The sequence below is a fragment of the Myotis lucifugus genome, unplaced genomic scaffold (assembly GCF_000147115.1).
Source record: "Myotis lucifugus unplaced genomic scaffold, Myoluc2.0 scaffold_18, whole genome shotgun sequence".
NCBI classification, from domain to species: Eukaryota; Metazoa; Chordata; class Mammalia; order Chiroptera; family Vespertilionidae; genus Myotis; species Myotis lucifugus.
Window position 1 is genome coordinate 3,977,328 of NW_005871066.1, and position 16,369 is coordinate 3,993,696.

Sequence of the window (16,369 nt, forward strand, 5' to 3'; positions counted from 1 at the left end):
TGTCATAATCTTTGTATTGGTTATTTTAGAAAACATTATCTCAAAACATTTCTTTATTTCTAATTATTCCCTTCAAAAATACTTAGTTTAATCTAATATAGGTTACTCTAGATAAAACTAAGCTTCTCTCCGCATACAGAGGCGGCCAATATGAGGCTGCGGGGGCCGGGGCCCGGGTTCGGACGCGGTTGCGTGGGCGTTTTTCGGCCCGAATCTCGCGGCTCTTCGCCGAAAGAAAGCCGCTTCCCTGGGCGCCGGGCGACGAGCTCTCGGGCGGCGGGCCGGGGGAGGGCCAGCCCTGCCGTGCGGCGTCCGTGCTCGGGGCAGGGGCGGCGGCGGTGGCCACCAGCCGGACGCACAGAGGTCCCCTTGTGAGCCGCTAGCGATTGTTCAGGGAGAAAGCAGGCGCTGCCCTTTGAGACGGGGGAGTCGTGTACGTGTTTACTTTAGACCGAAATGGGTAACTCGTTGGAACTCGACCACCGACCGCCCTCTCGCGCTGGATTGAGAAACCGTGGAGTAGAAGACGATCCACTCGTGGATGAGTAGTTGTTTTGAGTTCGTTTCTTTGTATTTGCTGGCTGAGCAGTCCAGGGGTCTCTATAGCTGGCCCACGGGGAGGAATGTACGCCCCGTGGGCGCAGGTCTCTAGAATTGTCCGCCGCCGCGGTGGGTCCTGCAAGTGGAAGAACAACAACAATCCGGAGGGAAACGCGGCGCGTGCAGGGTCTGCGGGTGGGAAGTGGCTGCATCACTGGGCCGCGGAGGAGCGCAGGCTGCAGGGCGGGTCACGTGCTGCCCGTATTGGAGGACTCTGTCTGTCTGTCTGGCTCCCGAGCGCCCTGGCATCCGGAAACAACCCCATCGGCAGCGGGGTCTCACTAAAAGGACCTTTCCTCCTAGTTAGCAGGGTGCCGGTTTGTGTGTTTCTTTCCTCTGAGTGGTGATCGTGTTTTAGGTAACCTTTCGTAAGGGCTTTTTTTCCCCCCCTGACGTTGTTTCAGGACTTTGTCTATGGCCTAAAAAGTCCATTGAAAAGTAAAACCGGGCCATCCTTGTCCAGTCTCGATGATGTGGAATTGTGTTTTTCTTTCCATCCGCTTTCACCTAGTGTGAAGCTGGCTTCACTTTGACCTTTTGTTGGTCTAGTGCTTTTTGAAGGCCTTTTCGGTGGGGCCCTGAGGTCCTCCAGAGGTGGTCGCTGTTCAGTACGCTGGTCGGTAAACTGGCCAGGACTCGGGCCGCGCTGTGGGGCATGCGTCAGAGTCCACGCTTGCACACACGCTGCTGTTGCTCCGCACGGTTCTGTAGGAAGAGTTGTGCATGCTGTAACTCTTCTACCCTTTGGCTCTCATCGGAAGCATTAGCACAAAATGTGAGCGTTTGTTATTTACAGGTGGGAATAGAGGTGTCATAGGACTTAAGTCTACACTCTTCCATAGGTTTTCTTTCTCTCGGTTAATGGAAATAATGAGGTGTTTCATACCATCCAAACATTGAACAATGCATGTGTTTAAGGTGGATGGTCAGTTCCTGGAAACTGGAATGCAGCTTTATTTCACACATTTAGAAAAGAGTTGTTTTTCTCCTTGCCCACATTGCTAAGACCAGGAAAAAAAGATTGATCCTGCTGTCATAAAGTACATGAATGAAAATGCCAAAGTCCTTTATTATATCTCAGTCTTATCATTTTCAGTTTTGTGGCATTTGAATAGAGCAACTAATATTTGAATAACTCAATATTTGAAGTGACAGATTGATTTCAAATAACTTTTAAAAGTATATGAAGGTTACTCCTGGTTCCCTTGGCAGGTATTTGCAGTACCTAGATTCCTTTGGTGTTGGAAGAAGGGATTATTATAAGAGATTTGGAGAAAATACAATCATTTTATGAGAGGTGCTGTAAATTTTTTTCCCTTTCTCTACTCCCACACCTCTGACACGTGGTTGCATGCAGTAGCTTCCATGGTAGGCAGAACATTCTATTCCTCAGGTTGCCCTTTATTTTTTAAAGAAATTGAGAAACATCAGTTGTAATCATTAAGTGGCTATGCCCCTAATGACCTCATGAGTATGTTTGTATAGCTGGGAAATACTTTCTTCTGCTATTGTGATTGAAAAGATCATTGATTTGGTGGAAAATGAAATCCCAGTGAAAAAGTTAGGGTCAGTTTCACTTTAGCGAAATTTAGCTAAAGCTTTCTTTAGTCACCGTGCAGAACTGAGAGGAAAAAAGTAATATCAAAAATAAAAAGACCTATCACCCATAATTATTCTGTCATAGATGGCGCCTCCTTTATGTTCTTGTTTAATTTTTTAAAAGTATAATTTATTCAACTTGTGACCTGAATTTACTTAGGAGTTCTGAGCATAGTTTACTTGATGGAGCCATGTAGTCTTTCCAGTGTGGTTGGAAAGGAGGAACATGGGAATAGACCTAAGCTCTGAATTTGATTAGAGTAGGGGACACTGTACTGAAATTTATCAAACTTGGTAAGTGTTTGTTTCTTAATTGGTGTTTGTCACAGCTCCAAAAAACTGTTTGTGTAGTGGTTGACAATTCAAAGACTAAGTCTTCCGAGCATTCTCAACTGTGAGGGTTGTTTTGATAACTTGAAAGCAAACTATTTCTGGCACCAGTCTTTTGTTCTCCCTCAAGAGAGGCCTGTCTCCTCATTGAAGTAAGAAAGGCTTGTTTTATGACTGGTGCCTCCCTGGCCCTCATTTCCTTTTTCTGTACTGGCACCAGCCTTCTCAGGATTAGTCTTTGTTGAATTAGTTTGTTTCATTTGTACCATCAAAAATACTCCCTAAAAACTTTGAACGAACTTCTCTTATCTAAAATACCGTTCACCCAGGGTGAAATGAGAACTGTGTTTAAGTGCTGAGGTGTGGAGATTCAGGAGTTGGGAAAAGGCTACAAAAAGCTTCATCAATGATGCATAAAAAACATCAATGATGCATAAAAAACAAACAAACATAATTGTATATATTTATATAGTAGTGCTGTGTGTCAGTCACTCCTCCAGCCTCTATTCATTGAGAAGAGCTTATTTTTATCCCTCATTTTACATCACAGAAAGTAAGTAACTTTAAAAAGGTCACACAACCAATAAGTTGCCAATTGGGCTTTCAACTCACGTAATTTGGCTTCACAGTTTTTGCTCTTAATTTTTTGGCAATATTTAACATCCAGAAAGCCTTGGGTTCTTTCCAATAGAAGTTTTCAGTCTTCTGGGTTGACAGTGGTAGCAATGGAAGATGCAGCACCACCTAGGTTAGTAATACACAACGTGGAGGTGCTTCTATACAGGTGATGACCTGTAGCCCATTGTGGGCCCTTCTCTCTATCACTATGTTGTCCCTGCCCTGTAATTTCTGTGCAGTCCTTGTTTGCACCCTTCTCATTTTTTTTTATCCTTCCTTTCTTTTAACATACACAGCTCAGTTAACTGCTGATCAGTCTCATTGATTATTTAAGGGAGAAAAACCAGCTGCAGTAATTTTCCCTAAGAGGTGTTTCAGGTTTTTAAGTAGAATTATATATATTACTATGGATTGCTGACTGATTTAATCCTAATGATCATTTAATAACAGAATGTTTGGTTTGAAATTATTTTGTGTAGTGGAATTCACTCATTAGAACCTTGGAAGCTTAGACAAAGTATATTAGAACCTAAATTTTATGTCAAAGTACATTATACTTTATTAGTTCCTGAATTTCATTATGTTATGTTTGTATGACTCCTATTTCTTATTCTTACTCTAGTTGACATTTTTCACTATGAAATATGTTCTAATGAGCTGCTCTAAATGTAAGACTTTCCTAATAATCAGGAATTGTAGCCTGCAACAGTGATTTCCCAATCTCTGCCCCTTCTTTCATTTAATTAATCCAAGTATCTACTGTCTTAATGCAAGCATTGTCTTGTATACATCTTCTCTTTCAAATGTATGTAAACATTACATACATTTGCAGATATTGTAGTTGATAAAAATGAAAAGTAATTTAAGTGTTTCTGACTACAATCGTGTTTTTTCTCATTGTGGGTTTTTTCAACAGATTCTCTTGGAGAGGAATGTCCCTTTTTTAAAACCTTTATTAGAGGTTTTAAAAAAGGGATATCTTGTTCATACTAAATACAAAAAGTATTTAACATATAGTAGGTGGGGAAAGCAGTTGTGTGATTAGGTGTGAGATGTTAAAATATTTCAGTTGAAAAGAAAAGTGAACTATATACAGGTTAGATAAAGAATTATATTCAACTTTGAGGCACTTAAGTTTTGTGCTTTTTCCTTGTTTTTGCAATCTGAAGGGAAAACATTATAAGAAAAACAATTTTTTTTGCTTTTAAGTAATTTTATTTTTTTCTACTTTTTGTTACTTTAATTTCCCATAGTACCTTGGCAATGCTGAAAATAAAAATACAAGGATGTATTTAATATAATATGTATGAGCATGTATCACACCATTTGAGGGGGCAGTTCAGACAATAGGAACAAACCTAAGGAATGGACAGGATAGCCAGATAACTCTTGTCACTGATTTTTAATATTTAATCAAGAAACAGTCTGACAGCAGAGATTGGTATATGTGGCCTGCAGCCTGTAGATAAAGTTTTAGTGAAATAATCATGTCCATTTTTTTAAATATTGTCTATTGCTTTTTGCAGGCTATAACAACAGAGTTAAGTATTTGGGACAGATACTTTGTGGCTTACAAAGCCTAAAATATTTTGTCTTTGTAATGAGAACAGAATAGTACTCCTTTTGAAAGTTTTTTTTTAATTAGATAATCATTTGCATATATTAATAAATTCAGTAGGTGTTCAATAAATTTTTCCTTCCTCTGCAGTGTGAACCACTGTTAGCAGTGGGGCCAGGTGCCAGCTACCTCCTTTGCTCATACAATTTGTCTTATGGTAAAGAATAAACTTTCTTATCTCTGTCAAAAGTTTGGAAATGAAAGATCAAAACAGCTAGATTTCAAGATAAATGTTTCTTATACCCAACTTGGCTTGCTTATTATTTACCTATTCACTTCTTTTGGCTCTTTAGTTTGTCTAGTTTTGTTTAAAACACCCTGTTTTTAAGGGACAGTCATGGTTTTTGGCTGTAGTCTATACTAAGAATAAATGCACTTGGTGTGTTGGCACTGTAGTGGTTGGCCACTCAGCCTGATTACTTATAGTTCAATGACCAACACTTACTAGAGAACTCAATAAACATTTATAAAGTTAGATTTCAGTAGCCATTAATTTATAATAGAAGATTAAGTAAACAATTTCCTTGATACCTGAAAATTACTTTGAGGATGCTAACGTCTACAGATAATAGGATGTAGCACTTATTTTGAAGCGAATTTTAATATAATTCAGTGATATGACAGTATATTTATTAAAAGGAAAATTTGTATAATGTGTCAGATCATTAATAGTTAAGTAATATAGTACAAACTGTGAAATGTTTTAGAGCATTTAGACCAGTGGTTCTCAACCTTCCTAATGCCGCGACCCTTTAATACAGTTCCTCATGTTGCGATGACCCCCAATTTCATTGTTACAAATTGAACATAGTTAAAGCATAGTGATTAATCACAAAAACAGTATGTAATTATATATGTGTTTTCCGAAGGTCTTAGGCGACCCCTGTGAAAGGGTCGTTCGACTCCCAAAGGGGTCGCGACCCACAGGTTGAGAACCGCTGATTTAGGCTATCAATTTCTGTTGTTTTTTAGGAAAGAAGGAATCTTGTTATAGAAAATGTTCATGTTACAGGCATTTGAAGGCTGTTGGTTGGTCATCTTAAACTTAACTTTTCACATTTTTTAGTTAATACATTTTGAAGTCTATGTTCCCAGTAAGTCATTTAGATACCACATTAAGTAAATCTTTATTTACCTAATGTGATATCTAAATGATTTGCTTTTTTCTGTCTATTTTAATATTAAGGTATCCTGAATAAAAATTATCTTAGGATGAAATTACGGAAGTAGGGGTGTATAAATCAGTGATAATGAGGATTACATAAAGTTGGCTAACTGATGCTCTAAAAGCAGTCTTCAATTATTTTAATAGTTTCATATGTGATAAAAAAAAAATCTAAACATAAATTAAGTGCGGCCCAAAAAAGTCACTGCAAAAAAAATCAGGTCATAGCAGGAGGTTAAAGAAATTACTGGAGTGAGCCTGTATAGCTAGCCTGCAAGGAATTCCGGGGGCTAGCAGTACAATCCAAATCCATCCTGGCCTTGGCGGCCAGTTCCTACCACCTGGTTTAAATGTGGATGGGGATGATTTTGGGGCCTGCAGCTAGTGTTAGAACTTTCAGTTTATTAGTACATGCATTTCTGTAAGATAAATTCCTAGAGATAGAATTGAGTATTAAGCATTTATAATGCCAAATATTATACTTACGTAATACTTCACTTGCAATTCCGAAATTCAGAAAGCTCTTAAAACCAAGTTTTAATAAAGCTTTGCCTATGAAACCTGACCTGAAGTAACATGAGGCTATATATAGTATTATTTTTCACACTGTTCCTGTTTCCTGCAGTAAGGATAGTAATGTTTGATTATGGGGTGCTGCCCCATACTCTTTGAGAGAGCCTTGTAATACATGATACGTGCACCACATTACTCTATAAAATCTGAAAATTCTAAATTCCAGAGCATATCTATCCCCAAGAGTTTTGAATAAGGCGTTGTAGGTATGTACCAACTTAGTCCTCTATAAGAAAGCTCATTTTCCACATCCTCACTAACACTAGGCTTTGCTGTATTAATATGTGAAAATAGCCAGTGATTTTAGGTTTTATTGGCCTTGGAGGTTGTAGTAAATAGTAGAACTTAGATTTATAGTGCAACTCCCAGATCTGGAATAGCAAAGTCATTACTTAACTGACCCAAAGTCACATTCTACCTTTGCATCTGTTTCAGTTACTTCCGTAGTTAACTTGGCTGGGAATTGGACAGTTTACACCAAGTTAGCAGTTTCTGTAATAGTATAGTTGGGCAGGAAGTACAATGTGATCTCTTTGACATATGAATGGTATTTCATGAGTGTTAGTGGATCCAATCATGCTCATATTTTAGGTGTTGTGTCAGCCACTTGACTTTCTGATTATGGGAACTAAGAGTCATCTAGTTAGTTCTAAATTAGCTATTACTAGCTTTCTGTATGGGTTTCCTCTCTTTTCCTTATTTGTAATTTCTTTGTAATACTGCAGTAATAAATATTATTTCAAGAAAGAGGCCCAGGGCACAGATTCATGCACGTTGAAAGGAAATTAATTAGAAGAAATATTTTAGAGGCTGGGGAAGGACCGCAGGAGGTTGGCTCCAGGGCGGGTCTAGCCCAGTCCCGATCAGCCGGACCCCAGCAGCAAGCTAACCTACCGGTCAGAGCGTCTGTCCCCTGGTGGTCAGTGCATGTCATAGTGACTGGTCGAACGGTTGAATGCGGTCGGACACTTAGCATGTTGGGCTTTTATTATACTAGAGGCCCGGTGCATGAAATTCATGCATGGGGGTGGTCTCCTCAGCCCGGCCTGCACCCTCTTGCAATCCGGCACCCCTCGGGGAATGTCCGACTGCCAGTTTAGGCCTGATCCCGCAGGCACCCGGGACCACAGGCAGCTTCCCTCCCCCCAGCCTGGCCGCAGGCACCCAGGACGTGGGCGGCTTCCCCCAGGCCGGGCCCCGGCTTAGTTAGGAAGGATGTCCAGAAGACGTCTGGTCTATCCGGTCTAATTAAAGTTAAACTTTAATTCAGTGGGAGTTTTCTTTTTATAAATAGTGTACAATGTGGTTAAAATGTGGGTTTTTGTGGATAGCCATTGATTCCAACATTGTTGAAATAAGCCACTCTTCCTAATTTGAAATAAGTCATGAGGACAAAATTGCCCTCCTTTCTTGTGCATTCTTCCAGATGAATCCTCCGCAAATAGGATTTAGATAGGATTTGTATTAAATTTACACATTAATTTACTTATATAATATGGAGTCTTCCGTTTAAGAAAACATCTATTTTATCTTGTTTTGTGTTTTTGGTTTTCCCCCCAGTAAAATTGTGTGCTCTTATAAAAAATTGAAGGAATAAAATTAATTAATTTTAAAAAAGATTTATAGGAAGGAAGCACTGTATGAAGATTAATATTACATAAACTTCCCTTGTAGAATTGAACTGCAGGCTTAAAAAATGTGTAGTTTATGTCTTGCAAATAAGTTGAGTCTATCATATAGTTTAATAATGTAAATTAAATACAAAGTTTTTATGAATATGTTTAAAGTATATCCCCAAAATGAGAATCTCTGAGAAAAAGGGTATTTTTTTCTCTTAAGTTATGGTCATGTATTGCCACTAAACAAATAGCTAGAAGATCTGGCTTTGTGATTCAAATTCTTTTTTTTTTTCCCCAAATTCTTTTTTAAAAACTTTAAAAATGTATACTTACTATTGCCTCTTGTTTTCTAGAATGTTTATATTTTGTATTGAAGGTAAAATTACAGATGTTAATTTTCTTCAGTCTATTTTTAATTTTAAATGTGATAGACTTTTAAAAAACATTCCTTTCCTCATGTTTCATTTTTATGGTAATATAAAGTGTACTGGCCTAAATACTGTAACTGAACTTTTTTTCTTTTTAGTTACTCCAGAAGATCCACAGAATAGAGGATGTTGCCACGAAGCCTGCCTCTGTCTTTCACACTCAGCGTGCACAACCATTGCCAAGCTGAGACCGATGTCTGCAGACTGTGTTGACAAACTCTGAAGAGCCTAGTTAACACAGGATGACCTAGGAGTGCCTTTCCGTCTCTAACAAGAAACTGTTCATTAGTGACAGTGTCAGTCTTGGTTCTGAATGCTGCAGATCACAGCAGGCGGGATTTCTCCTTTCTTTATTTCTGAAACATTCACTTGACCTTCCATCAGTAAGACTGACTTTTCTAGTTTGCTCCGGGAGATATTAATGGAATACAGTCATGTCCACTCAAGACGAGAGGCAGGTCAATACTGAGTATGCAGTGTCCTTGTTGGAACAGTTAAAACTATTTTATGAACAGCAGTTGTTTACTGACATAGTGTTAATTGTTGAGGGCACTGAGTTCCCTTGTCATAAGATGGTTCTTGCCACATGTAGCTCTTACTTCAGGTAAGTACTTTAACCTTGATTAGTTTGTCATTTCAAATGCAGAATCATAGCTTTTATTAGGAATTCTTTAAGCATTATTTAAATTTTAAAATGATAGATTCTTAACTTTTTGTTTACTAGTCTCCTTTTTCTGTCTACGTATTTGGACATTTCATATATATGGACTCATATACCATGTGGCTTTTGTATCTGGCTCCTTTTGCTGAGTATAATGTTTTTGAGGTTCACCTGTGTTATGATACATACCAATACTTAGTTCCTTTTTATTGCCCAATAGTGTCCCATGACAGACCTCGGAGATATTGTGGATTCAGTTCCAGACCACCACAACAAAGCAAATATCATAATAAAGCGAGTCACATGATTTTTTGGTTTCCCAGTGCACATCAAACTTTATACTGTAGTGTAGTAGTGTGCAAAAGCATTATGTCTAAAAAAAAAAAGTACATATTTTAATTAAAAAATAACCTTTCTGAAAAATACTGTTAGGTGAGCCTTCAGTGAATTGTAATCTTTTTGCTGGGTCTTACCTTCAATTTGTAAAAAAAAAAAAAAAAAAAAAACACACACACACCACAATATCTGCAAAGAGTGGTATGGTATGCCACAGTGAAATAAAACAAGGTTTGCCTGTAAATGAATATTGGCGTTGTCAGTCAGAATGGCGTGGTAGAATAGAAGTTTGTATAACTTTGGCACTGGATTGTACTTTCGTGTTGTCTCACTCAAAAGTTTTCCCAAGAAGTTGTTCATCAGCAAATGCCCTAAATCAGTGGTTCTCGACCTGTGGGTCGCGACCTCTTTGGCGGTCGAACGACCCTTTCACAGGGGTCGCCTAAGACCATCCTGCATGTCAGATATTTACATTATGATTCATAACAGTAGCAACATTACAGTAATGAAGTAGCCACGAAAATAATTTTATGGTTGGGTCACAACATGAGGAACTGTATTTAAAGGGCCAGAAGGTTGAGAACCACTGCTAAATAAACATCCCATGTTGTCTAGCTTCTCTTTTTAGCTCTACATTTGTTTTACACTAAAAGCAAAGGTTTGTTTTTTCTCTCTGCTGTAGGGCCATGTTCATGAGTGGGCTAAGTGAAAGCAAACAGACACATGTACACCTGAGGAATGTGGATGCAGCCACCTTACAGATAATAATTACTTACGCGTACACGGGTAATTTGGCAATAAATGACAGCACTGTAGAACAGCTTTATGAAACAGCTTGCTTCCTGCAGGTAAGCAGTTTCTTCTGTTTACATTAACTGGTTTCTTTTTTAAAAATATTTTTATTGTTTTAAGAGAAACATCGATTTTGTTCCATTTATTTGTGCATTCATTGGATGCTTCTTGTATGTACCCTAATACGGGATCGAACCCGCAACCTTGGCATATCGGAATGATGCTCTAACCAGTTGAGCTGCCAAGCCAGGGCTTTGTGGTTAATGTTTATGTGCCAGGTACTGTACTATATGCTCTATATAGGTTCTATCTAATTCTTACAATAATTATTTGTAAAGATTTCCCCATTTTATACATTTGAGACTTAGAGAAGTAGCTACTTGACTAATAGGGTGCAAGTTTTGAATCCAAGCAACCCAACTTCTCTCCATAAATTGCTTTTAGTTAACCACTGTGGTTTTTTCTTTACTTTTTAACCTCTGTGATGTTGAATAAGTATAGTAGGTTAACACTTCTGATTCATCTGAGATCTACTTTTCCTTCTTAAGAAAAAACAAACCAAGAGATGGCTGATCGATGTTTCTCTCTCATCGATGTTTCTAACTCTCTATCCCTCTCTCTTCCTCTCTGTAAAAAATCAATAAAATATATATTTTTTTAAAAATTGCTTTTAGTTAACCACTGTGGTTTTTTCTTTACTTTTTAACCTCTGTGATGTTGAATAAGTATAGTAGGTTAACACTTCTGATTCATCTGAGATCTACTTTTCCTTCTTAAGAAAAAACAAACCTAGAAAACTTAGAGTGGCTAGGTTAGGTCATCTAAATGTAGATAATTTAGCCCTGGCCGGTTTGGTTCAGTGATGAGAGTGTCGGCCCCTGCACTGAAGGGTTTAATTCCCCGGTCAAGAGCATGGACTTTGGATGCAGGTTTGGTCCTGAGGCAACGAATCAATGTGTCTCTCTCACATCAATGTTTCTATCTCTCTCTCCCCCTCCCTTCCCTTTCTCCCATGCTCTATAAAAATAAGGAAGTAAATAAAGATAATTTATAACTATACAGAAATGTATTTGTTATTCCTTTGGTTGTCTTAGCTCTCTAGATAAGAAAGGCATGTATAACTATTTTTAGTCATTATACATGGTTTACTGGTTTTATTTGACTGTCTTGTCCATATTGATAAAACCAGATTCCAGCTTCTCAACAATGTTCATTTTCTGTACTATGATTTACTTCCATCGTTTTCATTTGGTTCTCTCAATTACACATTTTTAACTTATACGTGAATTTCCTAACGTTTCCCTTTCGTTTTTTAAGAGCCTGTTTAATGTCATACTACTGGCTCCTAAATTAGGGCAGTTAAGTAGGCCACTGGACAGGTGGGAAAAATGCAAAGCTATATGTACAGTCTTCTAATTTGATTATTACAGAAAACATCTCTTAGCCCAAAATAAGTATCTAAAAATAAAAACTACAGTATAGGGATCTGATTAATATACCAGTATCTACACAAAATAAAATGTGTCTGTTCTGCCTTTATCAACTTTGTTTCTTTTCTTTTAGGTAGAAGATGTGTTGCAACGTTGTCGGGAATATTTAATTAAAAAAATAAATGCAGAGAATTGTGTGCGATTGTTGAGCTTTGCTGATCTGTTCAGTTGTGAGGAATTGAAACAAAGTGCTAAAAGAATGGTGGAGCACAAGTTCACTGTTGTGTGTCACCAGGAAGCGTTCATGCAGCTGTCCCATGACCTCCTGATAGACATTCTCAGTAGTGACAACTTAAATGTAGAAAAGGAGGAGACAGTTCGCGAAGCTGCTATGCTGTGGCTAGAGTACAACACAGAAGCACGATCCCAGTATTTGTCTTCAGTTCTTAGCCAAATCAGAATCGATGCACTTTCAGAAGTAACACAGCGAGCTTGGTTTCAAGGTCTGCCACCCAATGATAAGTCTGTCGTGGTTCAAGGTCTGTATAAATCCATGCCCAAGTTTTTCAAACCAAGACTTGGGATGACTAAAGAGGAGATGATGATTTTCATTGAAGCCTCTTCAGAAAATTCTGTAGTCTTTACTCTTCTGTCTGTTACAGTCCCCAAGCAGAAAAAAGTTTACAAGCTCTGCAGCCCACCAGCTGATTTGCATAAAGTTGGGACCGTTGTAACTCCTGATAATGACATCTATATAGCAGGTGGTCAGATTCCTTTGAAAAACACAAAAACAAATCATAGTAAGACAAGCAAACTTCAGACTGCCTTCAGAACTGTGAATTGCTTTTATTGGTTTGATGCACAGCAAAATACCTGGTTTCCAAAGACGCCGATGCTTTTTGTCCGAGTAAAGCCATCCTTGGTTTGCTGTGAAGGCTATATTTATGCAATTGGAGGAGATAGTGTAGGTGGAGAACTTAATCGGAGGACCGTTGAAAGATATGACACTGAGAAGGATGAGTGGACAATGGTGAGCCCTTTGCCTTGTGCTTGGCAGTGGAGCGCAGCAGTTGTGGTTCATGACTGTATCTACGTGATGACGCTGAACCTCATGTACTGTTACTTTCCAAGGTCTGACTCGTGGGTAGAAATGGCCATGAGACAGACTAGCAGGTCTTTTGCTTCAGCTGCAGCTTTTGGTGATAAAATTTTCTATATTGGAGGGTTACACATTGCTACCAATTCTGGTTTAAGATTCCCTTCCAGCACTGTAGATGGGTCTTCGGTAACTGTGGAAATTTATGATGTGAATAAAAATGAATGGAAAATGGCAGCCAACATCCCTGCTAAGAGGTACTCAGATCCCTGCGTTCGAGCTGTTGTGATCTCAAATTCTCTGTGTGTGTTTATGCGAGAAACTCACTTAAATGAAAGAGCTAAATATGTCACTTACCAGTATGATCTGGAACTCGACCGGTGGTCTCTGCGGCAGCATATATCTGAACGTGTACTGTGGGACCTAGGGAGAGACTTCCGATGCACTGTGGGGAAACTTTATCCATCCTGCCTGGAAGAATCTCCGTGGAAACCACCAACCTATCTTTTTCTACCGGATGGGACAGAGGAGTTCGAACTGGATTGAGTAATGGTTGCACTACCACCTGTATAGTTGGGAGTTCAGGAGGTGCACGCCTGATTTATGTGCTTTGTCATTTTCTTTGCTAAATAAGAGAGGCTATGAAAGGACTAATATGAGTACATAAAAATCTATCTTTGATAAATTTTATTTTTATGCCCTACTTAATATTTGCATCAGTATAATATATATCAGTGAGTCTTGCAGAAAGATATGCTTCCATAATATGAAATAGATTATCCAATAATTGTAATAATTTTATGTGTATCATGAGAGCATAGAATCTGGATTATCTAACATTGTTAGCCCTGTGTATGTACAGTTCAAAAAGTTCACTTATTAAACTAGTTTCCTGTTCCTAGTGTGGTATATCACAAATTGTGCTGAGGTTATTTTAGCATATGTATTTCGTTCCTGTGCTTCTGTTCTGAAGTCCTGGAATACAGTTTTTCGGTGTAATTAGTTCAGCTGCACTTAACACTAACGTCCATGTTGGAATAGAAATGTCTCAATCCTGTACTATAGTTGAGGAAGATCTTCCATTTTATGGTATTACACAGGGAGAGCTAGGACTGCAGGACCAGTCTAACTATACTATTAGGTGCATGTACTCTCTTTCTCTTTCCACTAACTTATACTTGTCTCTAGAATACAGGTCTTCCAATCAGCTGGTCATTTACCAGGTATAGACTTAAGTTGCTGGGCTTGCAATGAAATTTGCTAGTCCCTCATTGTGCGGGTCTGGGTGGAGCATTCATCAGTAAATGCCTCCACTTTCTGTATTACATTAACATTGGCTCATGCGTATAACTACCTGCTGCTGTTGTATTTCTCCATCTTAAAGATTTAGAGTGGGTCAACCAGGTCATTACATCTTAATTTAATAACAAGCATTACTGTAGAGTGATTGTGTAGATACCCGTTAGCCGTCAGGGTGTGTTTTTTTAACCTGTTGTGTGTGGGTAGGATTAGAAGGGTGAACTGTTCAGGAATTCTCTGCACTGGCTGTGCGGACGAGCAGGTAACAAGTGCTGCTCTGGCATTCATCCAGGAACCACTAGCAGTAGCGGCGCTGCCCATCTAACATGAGCACAGGTGCTTCACGACAAACATTACTAGCATGTTCAACTGCATAATGTTCTGGCACTGTATTTCGAATGACATTAATTTATTAAATAAGTTGTACATATTCAATATTTGTTTTTCTTTTGTGATGGGAATGGTTTAATGGTGTGCTTTTAGTTTTAATTTTACTGGGTCATTTTACCTTGTTAATGTGGTTTCTTCAGAATTTTGAGTATATATAAAAAATTGTGATAGGAGCCTTACTGTATCAACATAAACTACAGATAAAAAGCAATGCCTTTCAACCCTAGTTGCATGTTAGGATCATCTGAGGTGCTTTTAAACCTGGGGGTGGTGCCTGAGCCTCATCCCTAACAAAATGAACTCCAGTCTGGGGGGTGGACCTAGCCACAGTATCTATGAGAACGGCTTTAAATGCAGGCATGCCTCGGAGATTCTGCAGGCCCAGTTCCAGACCACCACAATAAAGCCTTTTGCTGGCGGAGGGCTTACCTTCAATTTGTAAAATTGCAACCTGTGAAACGCGATAAAACAAGGTGTGCCTGTATAAGGATTTGATTCTAGGTTATCAGTCTTCCTAGAACACGTCCTTGGTCATGTTTCCAGACTTGAACTGCCTCCCTCTACTGAATGAAGTCCAATTTCTTGTGCTTTTTTCATTTTTTAAAAGATTGTATTTAAGAAATTTCAACCCATTGATAAACACAAAGCAACAGTCTTTTTTTAGATATCTATGTGTAAAACTGATTTTAATGTTGAAAGTTCCATTTAATAAGTAAACACATTTACTTACTATTTGAGGCAAATTATTCTGCAGAATTTCATCATAGATTATCAGAAATTGTGGTGGCTTCGGTCTAGACTAGCACTATAACCCACTGATTTATAAAAGAACTAGAGGCCCAGTGCACAAAAATCGTGCATGGATAGGGTCCCTAGTGGCTGCCCGCCAGAGGCGCCTCCCCTTCCCCTAGCCGCCTGCTGCCAGCCCCACTCCCTGGTCAAACTGGTTGAATTCCCGGTTGAGGGGACAATTTGCATATTAGGCTTTTATTATATAGGGTGAAAGGTAAGAGATGTACCTCTTTGATCCTAATGACTTTTCACATTTCCTGTAGACACCATAAAAAGAAGCAGGGAAATTGGTAGAAAAATGGGACCTTTGCCCTAAAAATTGTAAAGGGAAAAGGAAATGAGAGAAACATTGGGAATAAGTTTCCAGCAAACTCATTTGATGGAAGAATCCTTGGATCATAACAGCATCCTTCCATGGACAAATGCCATCTGTGTTTCATGTGAGAAAGTATTGCAAGCAGCTCTGGAGGCTAGAAATCCGAAATCGAGGTGCTGGCAGGATTGGTTTCCTCTGAGGGCTGTGAGAGAAGCAGCTGTTCCAGGCCCCTCTCCTGGCTTGTAGAAGGCCATCTGCATGTTCACATGGTGTTCTTTCTCTGGATGCTTCATCTCGCCAGGAAGCAGAGCTGCCAGCATCTTGATCTCGGACTCCCCAGCCTCCAGAAACTTCTGGGAGCTACAAGTTCCAAACCAAAGTCCGAAAGGATTGGTTTCTGGTGAACCCTTCCTGGCTTGCAGATGGCCACCTTCTCATCATGTCCTCACATGGTGGAGAGTGAAGTTCAAATTCTTTTAACACATTTAAAGCCCTCAAGATTTGACTTTAAATTACCTTTACAGCATAGGCTTACATTGTTTACCCATAAACCTTACCTTGAATTAGGTTTTTGCTATACTTTCCTGCCTTTGCTTCTTGCTCTTCTCAGAATGGTCGTTCCACATTCTAAACATGCCTGGGACTATCTGTACTACCCAAGATCTGTGTAAGGTAGTCTTAATTTTTCCCCTTTACTTCCCCCCATA

At 39.0% G+C, this 16,369-nt stretch overlaps 1 protein-coding gene across 2 annotated transcripts; it reads left to right on the plus strand.

Annotated features, from left to right (window-relative positions):
- The first annotated feature begins 347 nt into the window (after positions 1 to 347).
- Positions 348 to 14,599, plus strand: KBTBD2 (kelch repeat and BTB domain containing 2). 2 transcript variants are annotated; one of them, XM_023751057.1, is made up of 5 exons: positions 348 to 433; positions 8,649 to 9,154; positions 9,432 to 9,505; positions 10,230 to 10,395; positions 11,903 to 14,599. In XM_023751057.1, the coding sequence occupies exons 3-5, from the start codon at positions 9,438 to 9,440 to the stop codon at positions 13,409 to 13,411; spliced, it is 1,743 nt and encodes a 580-aa protein (XP_023606825.1). In that variant the 5' UTR covers positions 348 to 433; positions 8,649 to 9,154; positions 9,432 to 9,437; the 3' UTR covers positions 13,412 to 14,599. The 2 variants fall into 2 exon arrangements, with proteins under 2 accessions (XP_023606825.1, XP_006110134.2); XM_006110072.3 differs by lacking the exon at positions 9,432 to 9,505 and having other exon boundaries at positions 351 to 433.
- The last annotated feature ends 1,770 nt before the right edge of the window (positions 14,600 to 16,369 follow it).